General features: G+C 37.0%; 1 protein-coding gene across 7 annotated transcripts in view; it reads right to left on the bottom strand.

Annotated features, from left to right (window-relative positions):
• The window catches only part of TPD52 (tumor protein D52), a 341461-nt gene that overhangs the window by 186665 nt on the left and 139309 nt on the right, over window positions 1–15487 (bottom strand). For 3 of the 7 annotated variants that reach the window (XM_074201765.1, XM_074201763.1, XM_074201764.1), the window contains 2 exons: window positions 15399–15447; window positions 12878–14026 (listed from right to left, as the gene is read on the bottom strand). In XM_074201765.1, coding sequence (XP_074057866.1) covers window positions 13913–14026; window positions 15399–15447 — 163 coding nt within the window. In that variant the 3' untranslated portion in view covers window positions 12878–13912. Of the gene's footprint in view, window positions 1–102; window positions 800–12877; window positions 14027–15398; window positions 15448–15487 lie in introns of those variants that run through there. The other 4 variants (XR_012471681.1, XM_074201767.1, XM_074201768.1 and 1 more) reach the window with 3 other exon arrangements.

Raw genomic sequence — 15487 nt, 5'->3', positions numbered from 1 at the left:
CCCTCCCGAGGCCCCGCCCTTCCCCGAGGCCCCGCCCCTCACACATCTCGCATGCGTCGCGGACGCCCCGCTCGGGGGATTGGCCAGAGGGCTGCCGCTCACCCGCTCAGGCTCCGCCTCCCGCTGCAACCTTGAGTGGCGTTCCAAAGCGCTCGCGAAGCCCCCCAGCCGTTTTCCCGGTTCCTTTGAGGAGGAGCTCGCGCTCTCACTTTCCGTGCTGGTACCGACATTGTGACATCGACGGGCTGAGAGATCCGGGCGCGAGAAACGGCCCCGAGCGGCCCCCACACGGTTCCACCACGGCGCTGCCATGACAGTTCCCGGTGACCTCTGAACTGTGACGTACTACCGGGCTCTTCATGAAGGTTGGAGAGGAACCGCCCACCCGGGTCCACCGAGTCGGGCTGGAACGTGAAAGCGAGAGCGGTCCCGGAAGTGACGTCACGAGCGGACTGACGTGTCACGTCCGGTCTCCATCTTCCTTGTGGGCGGAAGCCGTGAGAAGCTGTTTTAGAAGCTACGGAAGTCGGCTCCGAACCTCGAGTTGGAGCGGGTTTTTGCCATCATGAAGATGGCGACCCACGGAGCCAACCGACTGGCTTTACAGCCGGGGAAACTGAGGTGCAGAGCGGCGGGGTGACTTGCAGCGCGCGGATCCGGCGGTTTTGCCGCCACGAAACTAGGCGCCTTGTCCGAAAGGCCAGGAGAAGCCCCTCTCCTCGCTGTGCCCCGCGCCTCCCGCCTTGCGGAGCCGCGTGTTGCCACGGCGGCAGCGGGCCGAACGCGGGCGCGGGGTGCAGCGGGCAGATGGGCCTGGGACCTCGGGCGGCTGGCATCTGGAGCCGCCTGCGGGCGCGGGACCCCGTGAGCCTGGCCACGAGCCCGGCGCCCCCGAGTCTCCGCCCATTGCTGCCCCTGGAGCGGGCTTAGCCTCGTTTGTTTTTAGGTTCTTGCAAGGCAGTGGGGCCAAGTGGCTTGCCCAGGTTCACACCGCGAGGTCATTATTAACTGTCTGAGGCTGGATTTGAACTCAGGCCCTGCTGACTCGACAGCGCCACCCAGCCGCCCCAGAGAAAGGGCTCTCTTAAAACCTTTGCTGATGTGGCTCTTTCTCCGACTCTCCTCAAAATTATCTGGAAGGCACTACTTCTTTTGCTCCAGTGCTACTTCTGCCAGGTAGGGCCCAGTTCTGGCAATAAGTCTGCCCTGTTTCTTCCTACTCACAAAATCAACTAGATTTTTTTTCCTCTTTGACTTCTCTGGCCACTTTGGCCATTTACCATCACTACCATCCCCAATTCCTGCAAAAAAAAGAAAGCCCTTTATTCAGAAATCTAGTTCCAATCAGCTTGTTCCAATAAAGGCCTTTACCCTAATACCATACTTTCCTCCTCCCAAACCCCTTCCAAATTTTTTGTAACAAGTATGGCCCATTTTTTGGAAAACGTCTTGATAAAATGCACTCTTCTCTGTGTATGTGTGTATGTATATATCATCCTTAAAACTTTTGAGGTCAGTGAAACATTTACTAAATTTAATATATACCAACATTGTGCTAAGTCCAGAGAATACAGAGAAAGGTAAAAACACTGCCTTAGATTTCTAGGAGGTAACTTCCTAATGAAGGAGGAAACATGCAAACAATTATGTGTGTACAAGGTAAATAGAAGATCCCTGAAGAAGTGCTGTGAAGCCTTCCCTGACTAACTAGCCGAAAATGTTCTTTTGCCTCATATTTACAGATTTTGTCCAGACTGCACTTTTACCTTTATCACATTCTGTCTTATACAATGTCGATCTTCCTATTAGATTATAAGCTCCTTGAGGTCAGGGCCTGCTATGGTATTTTTCCTTGTATCCCTAGGATTTAGCGCAGGACTTTTTTAGATAGTAGTTGCTTAAACCTTGAACAAAACTGGTTAATTCAGTTGGGATATCTGGTCATTGCATTTCTATTCTGTCTCTGGCAGTTTTGCTTCCACAAAATTAATATTTTTAAAAAATAGGCAGACAAGGGGCAGCTAGGTGGCGCAGTGAATAGAGCACCAGCCCTGGAGTCAGGAGTACCTGAGTTCAAATCCGGCCTCAGACACTTAATAATTACCTAGCTATGTGGCCTTGGGCAAGCCACTTAACCCCATTTGCCTTGCTAAAAAAAACCCCAAAAAACTGAAAAAAAAAATAGGCAATTGTTAACTACCTAGATAACAGCATATGGAAGGTAAAACTTGCTCTATTCCTGTCAGATGTACCAATGTTTTTATTAACAGTTTCCTAAATAATAACAATACCAATTTACTTCTAAGCCTGTGATTATTTTCAAATAGGGTAAACCAGGACTGCTAAATCTGTTCCCTTCACCTTCAAGACTGGCCCTACAAATCCCACCTTTATCAAAACCCTGTTTTTCTTGCTTTATTGAAACTGGTGCTTTAATGTTAACTGTGATTTGTAAAACTAAACATTACCACTCCTTTTTGTTCTAAATCTGTAGGCTCTATTAGTATAAATTGTAAAATACAGTAATAATAACACACACAAAAGGAGGAAATAAGAAAGGAAACGGAATAAAACAGGAATGGGGGGAGTTTTGCAGAAGCCACAGAAAATGAGCAAAAGCTAGCAGATGACAGAGAAATATTTAACCCAAATTTTACAATAAGGTACTGTAAACACCCTATGAAAGAAAAAGAAAAAACTCAGACTTCTCTGATACAAAGGGATAGCCAAAAAAAGCTTATACAAATTTTCCAGCTCACAGGAGAGCTATGTTCTTAATTCCCACAAAGTCTAAGTGATAACTAGTCTGAAGCAAAGTTCAGCTAATAGTAATTTAAAATACATAAGTGAAGTAAACAGACTTTTAATTAACTTGGAGAACTCTTAAAAAGTATTCCATACAACTGCTAAAATAAGAGATTTGGCAAGAATTGGGAGTTATAAATATTGTTTATTCAACAAGGAACTATGGAATCACCTTAAAGATTATAACTTTTTCCTTTAGTTCATGATTTGAGGTGCTTTGGGGGCATGAACTAGAGAGATTTTCTACTTATTAGTTTTAAAGGAACATTGATAATGTTCCTTTATATGATAATATTGATAATATTTGACGGGACTTTATAGTTTACAAAATACTTTGCATTTCATTTGAGCTTCACAACAACCTTGTAAGATACAATACTGTGGGGATTAACCTAATTTTGCAGATTAAAAAAAAGATCCAAAACTAAGAGTATTTATGAAGTTCTCATAATTAGTCAAGCAAGGTTTGAAACCAAATCTTGGCCTATATCCAAGTCACACCTTACCTGTATTACTTAATTGGAACCTTATGATATCTATTCAATATCAGAGAATCCTAATTTTGGAAAGGACTTTAGAAATTTTAAATAAATTGTCTACAACAAGCATTTTTTCTCTGACAAGTGGTCATCCAATCTTTATTGTATGGAGAACCCAGAATTCCCCCAAGATAACCTATTATTACACTTTTGATATTTGTAATATTTATATAGTAAGCCTAATTATTCCTATTTCCAACTTCTGTGCATTGCTTCTATTTCATCTCAGGAAAATATAATGGGATTAATACTCAGTCTTAGACACTGCCTCTTCTAGAGCAGCCCAAGGTCATTTAAACTTTTTTTTTAGCTACCACATCATACTGTTGATTCATTGAACTTGCTGAAGTCAATCATCCAGCCAACAATCATTTATTAAAGGACCACTATTGATTAGATGCCTTATTACAGCTAGGCACTAGGGATACAAAGACATTAATGAGACAGTCCACACCCTCATTACATTAGATTCTGGAGGGAGAAACGTGTAATACATGTGTTATTCAGTTGTTTCAGTCATATCTGACCCCATTTGAGATTTTCTTAACAAAGAGGGATGGCTTGCCATTTCCTTCTCTAGCTCATATACAGTTGAGGAAACTGATATAAACAAGGTTAAGTGACTTGTCCAGACACAACCAGTGTCTGAGGCCAAATTTGAACTCAGGTCTTCCTGACCCCAGGTCTGGAGTTTTCACTCCTAGATGCCTACATACATATCTAACCTTGTATAAAATATATATACAACATAAAAGGCAATTGGGAGAGAGGAGATGCTAGCTGGGATGGGGGTTGGGGGAGGAGAAAGGGTTACAGGAAAAGTTTCATATATAAGTTGGTGTTTAGATTTAGTTTTGAGGAAACACAAATTTGTGGAAAGGAAGGGAAGTTCTAGTTATGGGCGGGGGGGGGGGGCAACCTGTGCAAAAGCATAGTGACTGGGGAATGAAATGTTTTGGGTGAGAAAAAACAAAAGGCCAGTTTGGCTGGATTATGTAAAAGAGGAGTAATATATAATAAGCCAGAAAGGTATACTGAAGGCAAACTAAGTTCTTTAGAGAATTGTGGGAATGTATTGCACAAGACTAACATAATCAGATCATTGCATTAGAAATGTTGCTCTTGCCTGGAGAGATTTGCATAAAGTGATGCTGAGTGAAGGGAGCAGAACAAAGAGAACATTGTACACATTTACAGCATCATTGTGAAATGATCAACTATGATGGATGAAGTTCCTCTCAGCAGTTCAGAGATCAAGGACAATCCTGAGAGATCCGTTATGGAAAAATGTCATCCACATCCAGAAAAAAACAAAACTGGAGTCTGAATGCAAAGCACAGCATACTATGTTCACTTTTTAAAATTACACCAGATTGTTCACCACCATGGGAGGAATGGAGAGTAAGGAGGGTGATAGAAAATGTGGAGCTCAAAAGCTTTAAAAAGGATGAATGTTGAAAATTACCTTTGCATTTAATTGGGGGGGAATAAATTTTTTAAAATGTTACTCTGACAAGTGGAGAGACTTAAAGCTCCCATGGGGATCAATTATATGTGATAATTATAATAGACTGGATGAGAGATACTTGAGAATTATGAACCTGAAGGATAATGGTATCCTTGACAGATACACATTAGTTTGGAAGTCAGTTTGGGGGAGAAAGAAAATGAGTTCTATTTTAGACATGGTAAGTTTAAGATGTCTACTGGATATAGAGTTCACTATGTACCAATAAGCATTTGTTGACATAGTACTGGAACTCAGAAAAGAAACTATGACTTGATATAAAAATAGGAGAACCATATATATATATATAGAGAGAGAGAGAGAGAGAGAGAGAAATGGAGTCTATAAGACAAATTCAAAAGCTAGAAGGATCCCAGAGTGATGTGTGGTGGGGTCCATGATTAGAAATATGAACAGTATCAGAATATTGGGAGTTGCACTGTTTGAGCCTAATAGAAGTAGCACACACATGCCCACATGCCCCCTTCAATTACTAACTGCCTCTCCTCATGGTTTTACAGGCAGTTAAAATAAATCAAGATTGGCAATATCCTATACACATGCATGAAATGCATCATCAAGACTATGGAAAATGAGCATATATAATAAAAGGATCTACAAACATATTGGTGACATACAGAGATAGCAACAGGTACATGCTTATTGTATGTGCTCAACTCAGTTTGAGGGATTTGCATTATCTGAGCTAAGACACAGCTTGCCTCTGCCTCACCTTATATTTTTCACCATATTTAAAACTAAAGTATAAAAATTCAGCTTTTTGTCTATGAAAATGACTGTAATCATACAGAAATAAAATGTATAACAGATCAGTGAACAAGTATTAATGTTTATTTCATCATCATTGGGTTTAATTTTTTTGTGATAATGGGGATCTGCCTTCTCTATTTCCCTGACTGAACATCCTTGCTTTCCTGTATAAGCTCATTTAATAGATCTAAAACACCTATAATTACAGGACAAGATGTGGATGGCAATTCATTAAGAGACAGAGGGGCGGCTAGGTGGCAAAGTGGACAGAGCACTGACCCTGAGTCAGGAGTACCTCAGTTTAAATCCACCTAATAATTACCTAGCTGTGTGGCCTTGGGCAAGCCACTTAACTCCATTTGCCTTGCAAAAGACTAAGAGAGAGAGAGAGAGAACAATAAGAAAGCAGGGAGAGATTCACAAAAGAATTCAGAAGAGGGGCCAAATACTACATGTCAAGATAAGGATTGGAAGGAAAATGCCATTAGATGTGACAGTTAAGAGTACTTATAACTTTGGAGAGAGCAGTTTCAGTTGCATGATGAGATCAGAAGCTGTATTTTGGGGATTTTCTAAGTTAATGGGAGGCAAAAGTGGAAGCAATGGGTATAGATGGTCTTTTTATTAGGAATTTGAAAATTGAAGGAAACGATTTCAAAAAATGGTAAATCAAGGATTTTTTAAGAGTGTAAAACTGATGATGAGCCAGTACATAGGGAATAATTGAAGATGGGGGGGGTTGAGGGGAAAGAGGGTGATTAGGGCAGAATTTTCCTGGAAAGAGAATGTGAAGAGATAGTATACTGAATATAAGTAGAGGAAAGGCTTTGATGGCAGGTCATCATTTCATCAACAATTAAAGAGAGATGATGATGTCAAGGGATTTTGAGATGGAGAGTAACAAAGGAGCTAATGTACAATAGCCTCTCTTCCCTATGAATTATGAAGTTAGACTTTTCTGAGGGAGTTTAAGAGACTCAAGTAGATAAAAATATTTGAAATATCTATTTTAGGTAATGATAATTTTAAGACAAAGGCAAAGTATAGTCCAGTACCTATCTGAACTTTCTTAACATCCCCCTCCAAACAACATTAAAATAATGCCACAAATCAAATTTTGGAGCATCAGAGCCAACAATAGTTCAAAGGCAGGCATTTTTTTCAGTCTAAGACAACTTAGGAGGTCCACAGTAGAGATCTGTGACACTAGAGTGCAGCAGAAAGACCAGTCAAAGCCCTTGGAAGCAACTGGGATAGCAGCAGCTTCAGGAACCCTCAGCCCAAAGATAGTTATGTAGATTGAACATCTGGACAGAATAAAGAGATTACAAGGGAAGCTTGACTGGTACTGGGTGCAGCTGACACTAATCAGCAACTCTACTATTTATCCTGGTCACAAGTTCCAGAACCAAGAGGAGTGCTATTACTTGCCATAGGAGAACAGCCACAGTTTTTAGCTACAGGGAGGCAGGGGCCCTTCCTGGGAAAAGAACAAAGCCCAGATGAGGACAATAGTGATCACACCTCTCCTAGGATAACACAACTTGCTGACACCCCCCCACCCACCCAGAATGAGCTCCAAAAACAACAGAAGGAAAAAAACAAACTTGGAACAGTTCCTCCCCACCCCTAGATGAGCAGAGCCCAACTTTAATATAAAATTCAAAGTGAAGGAATCAACTGGGGAAATGAGCAAATAACCAAAAAGAACACAAAAAGCTACTACAAGGGTAGGGAAGACCAAAGATATAAACTTACGCGATAATGTAAAAACAGCTATAAACAAAATCTCAAAGAAAAAACTAATTGGACCCAGACCAGCAAGAATTCCTAGAAGACTTGAAGAGATGAATGACAAAAGAAAAGTGGGGAGTGGAGTGAAGAGAAAAGACAACAGATTCAAGAAAAATTATGAATAAGGAATTAACTGCTGGGTAAAATATGTCGCCTTCTCCCTTCCCAGTAAAGAAAGTAACACTTTAAAGAACAAAATTGGCCTTATGGTAAAAGATGACACTAAAGTTTACTGAAGATAAAACTACTTTAAAAACAGAATTGGTCAAATGAAAAAGGAAGGGAAAAAATTCACAGAAGAAAAGAATTCCTTAAAAATTCAAATTGACCAAATGGAAAAAGAAGTAAAAAAGTTCACTGGAAAAAATAATTCCTTAAACATTAGAATAGGGCAACTGGAAGCTAATGTCTTCATGAGACACCAAGAAACAATAAAACAAAGTCAAAAGACTGAAAAAAACTTGAAAATGTGAAATATTCCATTGTAAAAATAACTACCCTGGAAAAAGGAAAAATAATTGACCTACCTGAAAGTCATAATCAAAAAAAGAGCCTAGTATATTTCAAAAAATTATAAAGGAAAACTGCCCCAATATCTTAGAATCAGAAGGCAAAAATAGAAAGTGAAAGAATCCACCAATCACCTGAAAGACCTTTCCAAATTAAAAAAAAAATTCAAATATTGTAGAGTCATAGTAAGGATCATATAAGATTTAGGGGACTCAACATTAAAGTAGTAGAGGACTTAAAAAATGATATTCCATACGGCAAAGGAGGTAGTAGTGCAACCAAAAATAATCTATCCAACAAAACTGAGTATAACCTTTGGGAGAGGGGAGGGGAGGGGCATAAATTGATATTTAATGAAACAAAGGAGTTCCCAGCATTTCTAATAGAAAGAACAGAGCTAAAGAGAAAATTTGACACTCATATAGAAGAATCAGAGAAACATAAAAAAGGTAAACCAAATAGAGTAATCATAGGGACTCAATGGAGTTAAACTGTTTCCATTCCTATATGGAAAGATGAAACCAATACCTTCTAAGAACTTTATCCTTATTAGGACAATTAGGATCTGCATAAAGAGAGGACAAGGGTGTGAGCTGATTATGTTTGGATGACCTCAAAAAAAAAAAGAGTAAGACAGGGATACAGTAGGTAAAGAGGGAAGGAAGCAACTAGGAGAAAGTTTTTTACATAAAGGTAGCACACAAGGAAGAGCTTTTATTGTGGAGAGGGAAATGGGGATGGAGGTGGTGAGTTATATTTGAACTTAACTGTCATCAGATTTGGTTCAAAGGAAATATGCTTATACATATACATATGTGTGTGTGTGTGTGTGTATATATATATATATATATATATATAATATATATATATATATATATATATATGTTGATGGGAGCCAGGAAATAAAGGGGAAGATGGATGGGGTGGGGGGGAAATGATCAGAAGTAAAACCTACTTTTGAGAAGGGATAGGATAAAAAGAGAATAAAAAAAGAAAAATGGAATGGAGGGCCAACCTTTAGAATGAAAGCAGATAACAGAACAAATTGGAAACCAGCATCTAACATTACATTGTGTACAAGAGACACATTGGCTAGAAAGACATACAGAGTTGTTATTCATTCTTATTCATTCTTCAGTTGGAGTGAGGGCAGAAGTGGTGATCACGATCTTAGATAAGGCAAAAATAAAAATAACCGAAAGACAATCAGGAAACTACATTTTGCTAAAAGACACCATAGACATTGAAGTAATATTAAAAATTATATAGCAAATTTCTCTGATAAAGTCATTTCTCAAATATCTAGAGAATTGTCAAATCCCCTAATTTATATGGTCTGAGGATATGTACATGCATTTTTCAGAAGAAAACAAAGCTACCTATGATCATATTTTTTAAAAATTGCCCCTATGGGCAGTGGTAGGGGAAGAACCAATACTGGAAGGCGATTTTCAGTGGCTTCTTCCCCTTTCATTCTCCTGCTTGCCTGTTTCTTGCTTTCTCTTGATTGTCTCCTCATATGGGGCAGCTAGGTGGCACAGTGGATAGAACACCAGCCCTGAAGTCAAGAAGAGGACCTCAGTTCAAATTCAAACTCAGACACCTAGCTGTGACCTTGGGCAAGTCACTTAACCCCATTGCCTTTCAAAATAAACAAAAAAAAATGCTCTAAATCACCACTGATTAGAAAAAAGGCAAATTAAAATATCCCTGAGAAACCACTGGAGGGGGGGGGGGGGGGGATGAGGGAAAATAGGTAATTAATGAATTGTTGGTGACCTAGTGATCATTCTAGAGAACAACCTGGAACTGTGACCAAGAGGCCAAAAAAACTGCATACCCTTGGATCCAGCAATGCCACTTCTAGGTAAAAGGTCTTTAGAAAAAGGAAAAAGACATGTACAAAATATTTACTTGTAGCGGCTCTTTTTTGTGATGACAAAAGAATTGGAATTTGAGGAGATGCTTAGTAATTGAGGAATGACTGAACACATTGTGCCATATGATTATAATGGAGTACTATTGTGCTAGAAGAAATGAGGATAGTTTCAGAAAAACATGACCTTTATGAGCTGATGAAGTGACATGAGAACCAGAAAACGTTTAAACATAGTTAAAAGCATGTTGTAATGGTGATCAATTGTGAAAGACTTGACTTCTCTGATTAATACAATGATCCAAGACAATTCCAAAAGACTCATGATAAAAAAGTGAACTGAGAGCAATTTGAACTGAAGCAATTTTCTAATGGAAATGACATTTTTTTTTAATAATATGGTTAAAGTAGAAATGTGATTTCCATGATTTCACATACATAATTGATAATTTTATTTTTTGCCTTCTCATTGAGTGGGGGAGAGATGGGAAGAAGGGAATCTAGAACTCAAAAGTTTAAAAGAATGTTAAAAATAAATTTTAAAGAATCAGTAAAAGGATTACCCTATTATAGGGACAGAGCAATTGAGGATAGTGACCTTGATTTTTATTCTGGATGCTCTTACTAATAACTATGTTTATAATGCTTACCTCTGTTCCTTAATTTCGATTACTTTCAGCTCATTTCATTTCAATATTAAATCTCTAGTATCGAAAGCTATTGTCAATGAGTTTCTAGAGTCATTATATCGAATACTTCAAAGTTTTTTTAAAGTCTTCTCATTATGAGAAGTGTCCCCTTATGACACTTTTGAGGATCAGAGGGTCTTGTCAGAATATTTTTCTAGAATAAGGAATAATGTTTAGAAGATTACTTCTCACTTTTTTTTTTTAATCCTAACCTTCTTACTTCTGCAACAGATATTTCCTTCTTAAAGAGAGCAAAAACTATCCTCTTCCCCAGTTTGGAAAGAGTAGTTCAGGGCATACTCTTTTGTCAAACTTAAGAGTTTCAAAGATGCTTATAGGAAGGCATCTACCTCTAAGTAAAGGCAGGTGTAGACCTTCATATCCAGAATGAGGGACAAAAAGTCTTGGGTGTCATCCTGGAACATTAACTAGAATACAGAAATTGAAATGAAATTTGAAGACTCAGGTTTTACATGATAATTCTACAACTAATTAGTTTATAAAATCTTAGGCAAAACAACTTCCCATAGTATTTCAGTTTTTTGATTAGTAAATAAATATCATGTGGTCTTTCTGATCCACTTCTAAATTGCCCTCCATCTCTAGAGATCATCTCCTTCAAACTACTCCCCCACAACTATTACTGCTTTTGTGTTTTGTTGATGTTGCTAATAAGGTAGATAATACAATCAATTCAAGAAAAAAAGAGTCCTATTTTAATGCCTCAGTGAATTGCAGGAATGATTCTGTTACCTGATAATCAACCTGAGTATTTCAAAACCAGGTTTGGGCTGCTGGATGATGTATTTTTTTCAATCATGATGAATTATTTGCAATGCTATAAAAGGATCAGTAGAATTCCAGATACCCAAAAGGTAAGATCTTTTATTAGATGCAGCTAGGTGGCACAGTGGATAGGATTTGGAGTCAGGCAGACCTGAGTTAAAAACCAGTCTTTGACACTCAGTAGCCATGTGACCCTGGGCAAGTCACTTAATCTCTGAATGCCTTGGTTTCCTGGTCTATAAAATAGGGGAAGATAATATCATTACTTACCTCACAAGATTGGTGGGAGGATTAAATGAGATAATGCTTGTAAAATACCACAGTGCTTGAAACAAATAGATAATTGTTCTCTTCCTCTTTTATCAATTTCCCAGGCCCCATTCAGTTAAGAGGTGTTAAAAGGGACTAGTGACCAGAAAACAATGCAACAAAGGGAAATAATGTAAAAAATAAGTTCAGAAAGACCAGATGATAGAAAAGAATTAGCACTAAGGAACAGCACCATAGTTATTGCAGGAAACCTCCATATGCACAATAGAAAGCTGGTTGAAGTTCCTCCATTCCAATCTCAATGATATCAAACAACCTGAAACTGAAAAACAATGATCTATGAAACCTAGGACAGGTTCTTAAATCTCGGTCTGGGAATTTACATTTTTTTAAAAATTTTATTTATTTTTCCAACTACAGGCAAGATAGTTTCAACAATCATTTTTTAGTAAGGGAATTTACATTTTAAAAAATATTTTGATAACTATTTAATTATGATGGGTTTCTTTTGCAATCCTATTTATTTTTGTAAAAACAGTCTGAGAAGGGATTCATATGCTTCACCAGATTACCAAAGAAGTCCATGATACACAAAATAAGTGGAAAATCTTTGCTCTAGAGAGGCAGTACTAATGCTTCAAAGCACTAAAAAAGGCTCCTTTAAAAGAAATACTTATTTAGAAGAGGCATCATACATGTATAGATATCTATACATATATGTATTATATATGTACACGAACAAATACAAACCAACAAGTTATAGACAAAGCACAGATGTCATAATAAACACTACGACCTACACTGCTGAGATAGAGAATTTATTAAGCATTTCACATGTAATAGAGCATTTTATCAATTATATCTAAAGTGCTAACAAAGCTCTAACTATTAGGATGCAGCATATTATTTAAAACAACACTTGTGGCAGATCTGAAATTTGGTTTCGATAAGAGAATTCATCTTTCAATAAATCAAGTCATGCCTCCAAATGAATATTGTGCATCAAATTACAAACTAAATAACAAAACAACACCAACAATATAGGTCATAAACTTACAGAACACAAAAGACTGGAAATGATTAAGAAGTAGTTATTAGAATTAACATTATTAGCCTCTTTATGGATAATCTAGAGGCCTCAAGATATTCAAGCTTATCACACAATTTTCAAAATTAGAGGCTTAAAATAGTTGAGAGATTCAATTGAAGACTCAATACTGAGAATCATTGAGGTGGAGGTGTTGAGTTGTGTTAATCCATTATGTCCTCAAAAGAATCCTCACAAAGTAATTGATATAAAAAAAAATCCATGCCACAATTTCTGTGCATCTTTGTGTGCTTTACATTTTATTTTAAATGGTGCTAAATGAAGGAAATAAATGAAGTAAAATTTCTCTAACTCTAACATTTTGTAACCACCTACACCTAAGAATCACAAGTTTTTGAGTTTGACATTCAAATATATGTAGTATTATGAATTCAAAAAAGTGTTTAAAACAAAATTATGGATCAAATGAATACAAATCTTAAATATCACAACTGCTATATGCCAATTACCCTTTAATTTTTTTAATCTGGTATGAAATAGACATTTGGGAAACTGGTATAATTATCGATTCAACAAAATTACTATTCTCACTAAAGATAATAATAAAGAAAACCAGAAATATGGATACTACCCACAATCATGTCACCTAGGATTTTATAATTTTATTGTGTACAAATTACAAAATCAAGTAATACATGACTAAATGACTAATTATATGATGTAACAAAATTGCAAACAATCTTCAAGAAAATTCTAGCATATACAGTAATTAAAATAAGTTCATTTAGAATTTTTTTCTGACAGTCCTTTCCAAAAAGGGAAAATAATAAGTACACCAAAGCTTCCAATAATTAGAAATGACATGAAAGAGTAGAAAGGATGGCATTCAAGTTTGGCAACAAAATAAATACAAAGGAAAAAAAATTTCAGAAGTAAAATAAATCATTGTACCATAATTCCATAAGCTTGGAAAGAAACTAGTATTATAGTTTCTCAAATCATTGAAATGAGTTTTTCCAGAAAATACCCATTTTTCACAATGCTAATCTCAATTAAACATCCTAAAACGTAGTTTGTTTGATCTTTAAATAGGAACCCTGGGAAGGGAAGATTGGAGAGGGGAGAAAAACCAACAACAGGTTAAATCCATTCTCTGTTTTAATTTGAAAAATTAACCCACAAACTATTTTTGAATGAATACATAAAATTAAAGAAAAACACATTTGGTGGAAACTCATAGCCAAGGCCATTCTATCAATGTGCTTAGGTCTTGCTTGCAGCATCTGGCAGTGGGTAGCAGAACCAAAGGCAACAATCTCACTGGGTCTCCTGTGTCTGTTCTGTCAGAGATTCTGTGGCACTGGCATTAGCAGTGGAATTTAAGACTTCTCCAAAGTCACCTCCAGCAGCCTTATTTCCCCCAACTTTAGACTTATTTGGGGGGGAAAAAAAGAAAAAAATTAAATACAAACATTCTCATATACTTTGCCCCCTTATGACCAATTTTTCTAAGAGAATGGCAAAGGTTGGGTATGTGGTCTGTCAACATCAAAATGCAAAGAAACCAATAGTCCCAAAGACTTGATCTTAACCTTTACCATTATAACTAACCAATCACAGACAAAATAGAATTACAGCCACAATAAGAAAAAGGCTTTAATCCTCTATAAATAATATTACTTAAATTGCTAAATAAAAATTGCAGAGAATATATCAATCTTCATGGGTTAAAGAATATATGTCACTGGGAATGCCATTTACTAATGAAACCACAAACTTGGTTACAAATAAAAAAATAATTTTTAAAAATCAATTATAAGAACAGTGACCAGTAACCAAAAGAGCTATTAGTTTAGATAGAAATATTAGTTGCTTGGCAAATTGGGACTCAACTTCAATTCTTAGCATGCAGCTAAGTTTATATATATATATATATATATATATATATATATATATATATATATATATATACACATACACACACACACACATACACACACACACACACACACACACACACACACACACACACACACACACACACATTCCTTTTTAGGCATTTATTTCTTCACTAGATTTTGGAAAAAATGCCACAACACAGTAATTTGGTGGTAGATAAGATAAAGAAGCACTTTTGGGGAGCAAACTTTATAAAGTAGGGAGAATATGTTTAAGTCTCTGCCCCCCCCAAAGAACGAGGGTACAGAATAAGTGCAAGGATTTTTCTAGAGCATCTGAAAAATAGCATTTAGAACAAATTTTATGCTGAAATATCTAATTATCTTAATAATTCTGAGAGCCCGAATCATAATCCTTGGCCTTCTTGAATATGTTTGAATGACTTAGTTCTACCTTCTTAAATCAGAATTTCTTTATAGTAAGCTTTTTCAGCTGTCAGGAGATTATAACCTAAAAATAAATACCAGTGTGGGGCACTAATTATAAATGTGTACATTCTCAAATATTCTTCCATATATCCCAACTGGCATCATAGAAAACATGGTGTTTCCACAGAAAACTTGAAAAAACACTATCATATATGCCTAATTCTTCATATTATAAACATCACTTTGAATATAATCTTTAAGGGAAATAAATATGTAAGAACAATAAATAAATCAGTAAACATAAAGCAAAGACTCACACATACTTTTAAAGCACTCTTTCCCTGGAATCAGTATCTGATGAAGTTCTAGGCAACACTGTATGTTCCAGAAACACCGAAGAAAATGCTTTGGGGGGGGGGGGGGATAAATCAAGGCACTCCAAAAAAACCCACAAAGCCCTAGACAATAATTTTTACCTTCAAGTTTTCAACTTTTTCTTCAAATGATTTGAAAGTAGGTGAGTTTCTAAGGGACAAAAAGAAAAGTTTTGACTAAGTCTTTGATA

This window comes from Macrotis lagotis, chromosome X, assembly GCF_037893015.1.
Source record: "Macrotis lagotis isolate mMagLag1 chromosome X, bilby.v1.9.chrom.fasta, whole genome shotgun sequence".
NCBI classification, from domain to species: Eukaryota; Metazoa; Chordata; class Mammalia; order Peramelemorphia; family Peramelidae; genus Macrotis; species Macrotis lagotis.
The sequence above is the reverse complement of the archived record's forward strand: the minus strand, read 5'-3'. Positions and strand labels throughout refer to the sequence as shown.